The sequence below is a fragment of the Neopelma chrysocephalum genome, unplaced genomic scaffold (assembly GCF_003984885.1).
Source record: "Neopelma chrysocephalum unplaced genomic scaffold, ASM398488v2 Primary Assembly neopelma1_236, whole genome shotgun sequence".
NCBI classification, from domain to species: Eukaryota; Metazoa; Chordata; class Aves; order Passeriformes; family Pipridae; genus Neopelma; species Neopelma chrysocephalum.
Genome location: NW_020897898.1, coordinates 750 through 9,417, shown reverse-complemented (window position 1 = coordinate 9,417; position 8,668 = coordinate 750). Strand labels below are relative to the sequence as shown.

The following is an 8,668-nucleotide window of genomic DNA, read 5'->3' as shown; positions in this document are numbered from 1 at the left end:
CTGGGGGGGTCCTCCTCACCCTGGGCCCCCCTGGGGTGGGAGGTGGGGGGTGCCATGGGGAGGGGGTCGCTGTCAATCCCCCCTTTCCCCCCCCTGCAGGTGCAGCAGTTAATGTGATTGGCTAATTATGCGGCGCATGTTAATGAGCCCCATTAGCCAATGAGGGGGTGTTATAAATAACCTGGGGGCTCATTTGCATAATGCCGGAGCCCGGGTTGCCGCGGTGACCGACCCCCCTCCGCCCCCCCCAATCACCGGGTTAATTAACGGGCTGATAACTGGCTGGGGGGGGGGGGTGACGGATGCCCGAAGCCACCCCCAGATCCCTGGAGCCCCCCTGGACACCCGAGTGCCCCCGGATGCCTCTTCCCTGACTCTCTTCCCCCCCCCAGGTGCCTCCGGACCCCCCGGCCAGGCTGTCACCCCCCCGCCGGGGCCACCCATGCGGCTGTGAGAGGACGGGGGTGGCCGGGCCCCCCCAGGCCCCCCCCAGGGCCGCCCCAACCCGCCCAGGCTCCGCAGCCACCCCAGGCACCATGACCCGTCCGGACGCCGAGGGGCCTCCGGTGCCCAGGGGCCACCGAGAGACTAAAACCCACCCGGGCTCCGAGACCCACCGCGGCTCCGTGGCCCGTCGAGGCTCTGAGGACCACCAAGAGACTAAAGCCCACCCGGGCTCCGTGGTCCATCGAGGCTCTGAGGACCACCAAGAGACTAAAGCCCACCCGGGCTCCGTGGCCGCTCGAGGATCCACGGCCAGCTGGGACTCCTTGGTCAACCAGGACCACCAAGGGACTTGGGCCCGCCTGGGCTCTGCGGCTCCCCCGGGCTCCGTGACCCATCAGGGCTCCCGGGACCACCCGGAGACCGAGGCCCACCCGAGCTCTGTGACCCACCAAAGCTTCATGGGCGACCAGGACCCCCGGGACCACCCCGAGCCCGACGATGGCTCCATGGTGCTGTTGGACTCAAAGGTCTCCCAAGGCTCCACGCCCAACCAAGGCTCTGAGGACCTCCTGGAGACCCAGGTCAGCCAGGTCTCCGTGACCCACCTGGGGCCTGTGGCCGACCAGCGCTCCCAGGACCACCCGGAGACCAAGGTCCATCCAGGATCTGTGACCAACCAAGGTTCTGTGGGCAACCGGGACCCCCCAGACCACCCAGAATCCAACGCTGACGATGGCTCCGTGGTTCTGTTGGACTCAAAGGTCAACCGAGGCTCCGTGGCTTGTATAGACTTGAAGGTCCACCAGGATTCTGTGCCCTCCCAAGCCTGCGAGGACCCCCAAGAGCCCAAGGTCAACCAGGACCTCACGGCCAACCAAAGCCCCACGGCCCCTGTAGAGGCCAAGGTCAACGAAGACCCCGTAGCATGTCTGGACTCGAGGGTCCACCAAGACCCTGCGGCCAACCAAGCCCCCGAGAGCCCCCGAGAGCCCGAGGCCGACCAAGGCCCCGTGGACCACCTGGACACCCAGACTGACCAAGCCCCCGTGGCTCTTACAGACTTGAAGGTCCACCCAGCCCCCTTGGACCCCCAAGAGACCAAGGTCAACCACGGCCCCGCGGCGTGTTTGGACTCGAGGGTCCTCCAGGACACCACGGCCCAGGGGGGCTGCGCCGCCCACCCAGGCACCGAGCCCCACCGGCCGCCCCCGCCCCCCCGGGCCACCGCGGCCCCCCGCCCGTGTCCCCACGTCCCCTCGGGCGCCCGCCTGGGGCTGGTGCTGCTGACGCTGGGGTCCCTGGTGCTGCCCCGCGCCTGGGGGTCGGCGCTGGAGTTCGGGGGCGCCCCGGGGCAGTGGGCGCGCTACGGGCGGTGGGCGCCGGGCGCGGGGGGGCAGCTCAGCTTCCGCCTCAAGACCAACGTGACGCGGGCGCTGCTGCTCTACCTGGACGACGGCGGCAACTGCGACTTCCTGGAGCTGCTGGTGGCCGAGGGGCGGCTGCGGCTGCGCTTCGCCATCGCCTGCGCCGAGCCCGCCACGCTGGAGCCGCCGGCGCCGGTCAGCGACGGCCGCTGGCACGCGGTGCTGCTGACCCGGCACGCCCGGCACGCGGCGCTGGCCGTGGACGGGGAGGCGCGGGCGGCCGCCGTGCGCTCCAAGCGCCCCGACATGGCCGTGGCCAGCGACCTGTTCGTCGGGGGGATCCCGCCCGACGTGCGGCTCTCGGCGCTGACGCTCAGCACCGTCAAGTACGAGCCGCCGTTCCGCGGGTGGGTGGCCGACCTGCGGGTGGGCGACGCGCCGGCGGCGCTGCTGGGGGCCCAGGGGGTCCGGGGCGACGGGGACGAGCGCTGCGCCCACCACCCGCCCTGCGCCCACGGCGGCCGCTGCGCCCTGCACCGCGGGGAGCCCCGCTGCGACTGCGCCGGCACCGGCCACCGCGGGCCCTTCTGCGAGGAAGGTGAGGGCGCGGGGAAGGCGGGAGGTTGGGGGGACGTGGGAGGCGTCCGGGGGCCGGGGTGGGAGCTGGGGTCCTCACCTCCCGGTGTTTCTCCACGTCCTTGCTGCGTTGGGCGACGTCGGGCGCCTCCGCGTTCCTCCGTGTCTCGGTGTCCTCGTGTCGTTGCGTCCCCGAGTCCCTCCACGTCTTTGTGTCTTCCTGGTGTCGAACGTCCTCGTGTCGTTGTGTTCTCGTGTCTCTCCGTGTCTCCGTGGATTTGCTCATCATCCTGTTTGCACACGTGTGTTTCTCCATGTCCTCGTGTCCTCGTGGCGTTGGGCGCTCTCGTGTTTCTCCACCTCTCAGTGTCGTCGCTGTTGTGTGTCCTCGTGGCTGCACTCGTGTGCTTCTCCACGTCCTCGTGCCCTCTTGGCAGTGAACTTCCTTGTGTCATTGTGGTTTTGTGTTTCTCCATGTCCCCATGCCTTCACGGCCTCGTTTCTCCATGACTTTGTGTCTTCGTGTCCTTGAGTTTCTCCATGTCTTTGTGTCTTCCCGGTGTTGTGTGTCCTCGTGTGTCTTTCTCCGTGTCCTCGTGGCGCTGGCCGCGCTCACGGCGCCGAATGTCTCCATGGTGTTGGTCGTGTCCTCGTGCTGCTCCTCGCGCTGTTCCTCCCCGTCTCTCCCGGTGTTGCACGTCCCCCTGTCACGGTGTTCTCCTCACGCCCTCGCACTCGGGGAGTTCTGTGTCCTCTCGGTGTCCTCGTGGTGTTGGGTGTCCTCGTGACATTGTGCCCTTGAGTTGCTCCGTGTTCTCGTGTCCTCCTGGTTCACGCGTCCCCTGTCCTCGTGTCCTTGTGTCACCCCGTGTCTTCACACCATCACCGTGGCTGCACACGCGTGTGCTTCTCCACGTCCTCGTGTCCTCCTGGTGTCACGTGTGCTCCTCGTGTCGCTCTGTGTCTTCACCTCTCCCTGCCTCTGTGTGCCCCCATATCCTGGTGTCCCTCCTCACCCTCACGGTGTTGCACGTCCACACGTGATCCCCCCGTGGTCCTCGTGTCCCACCCTGGTCCTCGTGTCTCTCCACATCCTGATGTCCCTCCGCGTCCTCTTGTCCCCGTCCTTGTGCCCTTGGTGCCCTCGCTTGCCCGTCTTTACCTGTCCTTGTGCCCACGGGGAGGGCGGGGGGGGTCGAGATCCCCCTGCTGGGGGGTCAACGGGAGTTTGGGGACCCCCCAGCCCCCCCCAGGGCATCACCCCTGCGTTTACTGGTGCCATTGCACACCCTGGTGCCCCCCTTGTCCCCGGCCCTCGCACACCCCGGTGCCATCGCACGTCCCGGTGCCCCCTCGTGCAAAGCCCCGGGGCCTGGGTGACCCCTGGGGTGATGGGGACGGCCGGGGGTGCCCTGAGGGACCCCGGGTGTGCCCTGAGGGACCCCCAGGCGTGCCCTGGGTATGGGGGTCCCTCGGGCGGACCCGCCCTCGTGCAAACCCGCCCTCGCACACGTCCCCAGGACCCGGGGACAACCGCCCGGTGTCACCGTGGTGACAGCATCCTCCGGGCGCGTTGCCAGGACTGGTTGCCATGGCGCCGCTGGGGCTGGGTACCCGTTGCCACGGCGATGCTCGGGCCCCGTCTCCCTGGCGATGGTTGTCACGGCATCACAGGATGCTCCCTCTGCGTCCTTGAGGGGGGAGAGGGACAAGGGACAAGGGACAGGGGAGTGGAGGGGGCCCTGGGGACCAGGGGGGCCCTGAGGGTGCTGTGGGGTGCTATGGGGTGCGCTATGGGGTGTGCAGCCCCCGAGGGGTGCTGTAGGGTGCTGTGGGGTGCACTATGGAGTGCGGGGCCCCCATGGGACGCTTGTGCAGTACCATGTGCGATGTGGGGTCCCCACGGGCGTGTGCAGGGCGTGCAAACCCCCCCCTTGGGGTGTGAATCCCCCCTGGGAGTGCAAACCCCCCTGGGGGGCTGCGAACCCCCCTGGACACGGTGCGGGGTGTGCAAACCCCCCCTGGGCCGTGGGTCAGGGCCTGCAAACGGCACCAGGGTGTGCAACCACCCCCCCCCCGCCCCGTCCCCCAAGGTCAGCCCGAGGTCACAGGGGTGGGGGGGGGGGGTCACGAGGGCACGGGGGGGGCACAGGAGGGTCCCGGGCACTAACGGCTCTGCCCCTCCCCCCGCTGCCCCCCGGGACCCCCAGAGGAAGAACCCGCAGTGGAAGGTGAGTCTGGGGGGGTCTGAGGGGGGTGGGGATGGGGGGGTGTGAGGGGTGGGAACGGGGGGGTGGGTGGAAGGGGTGTGCAAACCCTCGTGTCACACCCAGGGCAGGGGGGTCGTGGCTCAGCAGAGGGGCAGGAACAGGTTCGGGTGTGACAGGGGGGTCACCCCGGGGAGCTGGGGGGGCTCCTGTGCCACCAGGGGTCACGGGGGGTCACGGGGGGTCCTGAAAGGCCTTTGGGGCGTGAGAGGGGCGGGGCCTGCACGAGGGGGCGGGGCCACGTGAGAAGGCGAGGCCGTGAAAAGGGGGCGAGGCCATGAAAAGGGGGCGTGGCCGGCACAAGGAGCCCCGCCCTCTGCTCCCGGCCATGACGTCACTCTCTGGGTGGCCCAATAGGACGCTGGCATGCAAATGAAGGGGATGGGGCTGAGCCAATGAAGCGTGGCTCTGCCGTCTGGGGGCGGGGCTATGCAAATGAGAGCGGGGTGGCGGCCAATGGGAGGGGTGGGGACGATCACAGGCTGCGGCCGGATTGGGTGAGCTCAGCCCCGCCCCCGCACGAGGGCTGGGGATTGGGTGAGACCCCGCGAGGGGGCGGGGCTTGCACGAGGGCACGCGAAGGGGCGTGGCCTGTGGGGTGGGCGTGGGTTTTGCAGGGGCGGGGCCTGTGCGGGGGGCGGGGCCCGCAGCCACGTGCGCCACACGAGGCCCCCTCGGAGCCCCCCCCGTTCGAGGGTCCCGGGGTGGGGGAGGGTCCCCGCGCCAGGGGCGGCCCCGCCCCCCCGTGTCTCATCCCCTCCCCCACCCCCCGGCTTTTCCCCGAAACCTCGGAAAAAGGGGAAAAACCCGCGGGAAGGCGGCGGGGGGGGAGAGGCGGTGCAGCCCACGTGGCCCCGCCCCCCCGGCGCTTGTCCCCGCCCCCCCCCCCCCCCCCCCCCCCGGCATCGCCCGATGCCGTCACAAGTTAAAGGAGGTTTAAGTTGTGACGGGGCCCCTCCCCCACCCGGGGCCCCTCCCTCCCCCCCGGGACTTTCGGTCATTTTGGGTTTTTTGGTTAATTTTTATTTTTTAATTCTGATTTTTTTTAATTTTTATCTTTTTTAATTAATTTCTCTTTCATTCCCATTTTCCCCTTTTTTTCCCATTTTGCCGTTTTTCCTTTACTTTTTCATTTTTTTCCCTTTTTTCTTTTACTTTTCCCATTATTTCAATTTTTTTATTATTTTCCCTTTTTACTTATTTTTTATTTCTTACTAGTAAGTAGTTGTTCTAGTATTATTTCTCCTTTTCTCGTGACTTTCCCTTTATTTTTATAGTTTTCCCTTTATTTTTATTATTTTCCCTTTTTTACCCATTTTCCCTTCTTTAAATTATTTTCCCTTTTTATTTCCCCTTTTTATTTTTTCCTTTTTTTTATTCCTCTCCATTTTTAATAACAGTTCCCCCTTTTCAATAATTTTCTCCTTATTTTAATTATTTTTCTTCTAAAAATTATTCTCCTCTTTTGAGTAATTTTTTTGAATATTTTCCTCTTCTGGATGTTTCGTTCTTATCTCTCTTTTTTGCTTTCCTTTTATTACTCTCTTTCTTTGTTTTCTCTCCTTGATCAGTCTCCCTTTTTAAATTATTTTTCCTTTTCCCACTTTTTTCTATTTTTATTTTTTGCTCTTTTCCCTTATTTTGCTGATTTTCCCCTTTTTATCAATTTCCTCCTTTCCCTTGCTTTGACCCTTTTCACTTTTTTCCTCTTTCTCCTTTTTCCTCCCTTTTCCCTTTCGTCCCTTTTCCTTTTTTCCCTCCTTTCCCTCCTTTTCTTTTTTTCTGGTTTTCCATTTTTCTTTTTTCCCTCATTTTTCTCCCTTTCGTTTTCTGTCATCATTTTTATTTCCTTTCCCATTTTCCCCCCAATTTCCTTTTTCCCGCCGCTTTTCCCCATTTCCCTCCCCCCTCCGAGCACCTCCCCCTCCCCTCCCCCCCACCGCGTTTAACCACTTTCCCTTTTCTTTCCCCAAAATTTTACCTTTTCCCACCACTTTCGCTTTCGTTCTCCGACCCTCCCCCGTCCCTCCCCCCTCCCCTCGCCCCCTCCCCTCCCCCCCAGGTCCCGCCCACCTGCGACTCACCGGCCAAGGTAAAGACGCGCCCTCGGGCCCCTCCCCCACCCCCATCCTCATCATCCTCCCCCTCCCCCACCCCCCATCCCCCCCCCATGTCCCCCCATCGTGTCTGTGGCTCGTGCGACACGGGGGGAGGGGCGGCCGCCTCGCACGGGGACGGGGGGAGGGGCGGGGGGAGCGGGATGGGACGGGGGGAGGGGCGGCCCCTCCCACGAGCCCTCGTGCGAGGGGGGAGGTGGAGGGGGAGACCCCTCGCACGAGGCCCGGGGGGGGGCTTCCCCTCCCCCCGCGAGGGCCGGGGCTGCGTTTGAGCCCCCGCGCATGATGGGGGGCCGGAGGGGCCCGCACCCTCCACCCCCCCGAGGAGGGGGGCAGGGGGTCCTTGCATGGGCGTGGGGGTGGGGGAGAGGGCGGCGCCTCGCCCCGCCCCGGGGGTCGCTCACCTGAGCTCACCTGAGCACACCTGAGCACACCTGAGCTCACCTGAGCTCACCTGGGCCCCCCTGACACGCCCCTTCCCCAGGGCCCGCCGAGGTCGCCGAGGGGGGGGCCCGGCCGCGGCGCCGGCGAGATCCAGCAAGCGGCCAAAGGTCAGTGAGGGCGCGACCCCCCCACGCACCGGGGACCCCCCCGAGACCCTCTGGGAGCCCCCGCCCATCCCCCGGCACACCTGGGTCCCCTCGGGGCCACCAACACACACCTGGGACCCCCCAACACCCCCAACACCCCCTGCACACCCGGGACCCCCTTCCCAGTCCAGTGTGAGGTCCTGGTGCGACGTCCCTGAGACGAGGGCCCCGTGCGAGACCCCGGTGCAACTTCCCCCCCACGAGATCTGGTGACAGTGAGACCCCACTGCGAGATCCCCTCCCTCCTGTGAGGTCCTCCCAGCGAGGTCCACGTGATGATGTCCCCACCACAACATCCCCACGAAAACCAGATCCTCACCCCGAAGTCCCCCTGTCACCGGGTCCCCGGTGCGAGGTCCTGGTGCGAGATCCCGGTGCGACATCCCCGTGGCAAGACCCTTGTGCCACACCCCCCTGCCAGGTCCCCGTCACGACGTCCCCATCACGACGTCCCCGCGCAGGACCCCGTTCCGACGTCCCCGTGCGCGGACCCCGTTTCTGGGTCCCTGCCGCAGTCACGAGGTCCCCACGCCGGGTCCCCCCGTGAGGTTCCCACACCAGGTCCCGGCGACAAAGTCTCCACGCCGGGTCCCCCCTGTGTCCTCCCCCCCCAGGCCGCACCGAGTACGTGGCCACGTTCCGGGGCAGCGAGTTCTTCTGCTACGACGTGTCGCGGTCTCCGGTGCAGAGCAGCGCGGACGAGCTGGCGCTGGCGTTCCGCACGCGGCAGCGCCACGGGCTCCTGCTCCACACCGGCCGCGCCGCCGACTTCCTCAACCTGTCGCTCAAGGCCGGCGCCGTCTGGCTCGTCATCAACCTGGGCGCCGGCGCCTTCGAGGCGCTGGTGGAGCCCGTCAACGGCAAGTTCCACGACGGCGGCTGGCACCACGTGCGCGTCACGCGCAACCTGCGGCAGGTACGGCGGGGGAGGGAAGGGGAGGGGAGAGGGGGGTCCGGTGGGGGCAACTGGGAGCGATGGGGAGCCTTGGGCAACCACCCAGCTGATGGTCTTGGCGGCTCCCCAGCTGGGAGCACTGGGAGCGATGGGAGCCTTGGTCGGCCACCCAACTGGGAGCGCTGGGAGCGATGGTGGCCTCGATCAGCTTCCCAGCTGGGAGTACTGGGAGCGATGGGAGCCTTGGCCAACCATCCGAGACCACTGGGCGTTTTGCTGAGCTCCCCAGCTGGGAGTGCTGGGAGCGATGGGAGCCTTGGGCAAGAGCCCAGCTGGGAGCACTGGGCATCTCCGTCAGTCACCCAACTGGGAACACCAGTTGGCTTGGCCAGCTCCCCAACTGGGAGCACCA

The 8,668-nt window shown here is 66.0% G+C and overlaps 1 protein-coding gene across 5 annotated transcripts; it reads left to right on the top strand.

Annotated features, from left to right (window-relative positions):
- The first annotated feature begins 385 nt into the window (after positions 1 to 385).
- LOC113977437 lies at positions 386 to 8,450 on the top strand. 5 transcript variants are annotated; one of them, XM_027703548.1, is made up of 6 exons: positions 386 to 1,416; positions 1,531 to 2,409; positions 4,598 to 4,618; positions 6,717 to 6,746; positions 7,256 to 7,322; positions 7,976 to 8,450. In XM_027703548.1, exons 1-6 carry the CDS (start codon positions 537 to 539, stop codon positions 8,364 to 8,366), a joined length of 2,268 nt encoding a protein of 755 aa, XP_027559349.1. In that variant the 5' UTR covers positions 386 to 536; the 3' UTR covers positions 8,367 to 8,450. The 5 variants fall into 5 exon arrangements, with proteins under 5 accessions (XP_027559349.1, XP_027559348.1, XP_027559345.1 ...); XM_027703547.1 differs by having other exon boundaries at positions 387 to 620; positions 675 to 2,409; XM_027703544.1 differs by having other exon boundaries at positions 387 to 2,409.
- Positions 8,451 to 8,668: the final 218 nt, after the last annotated feature.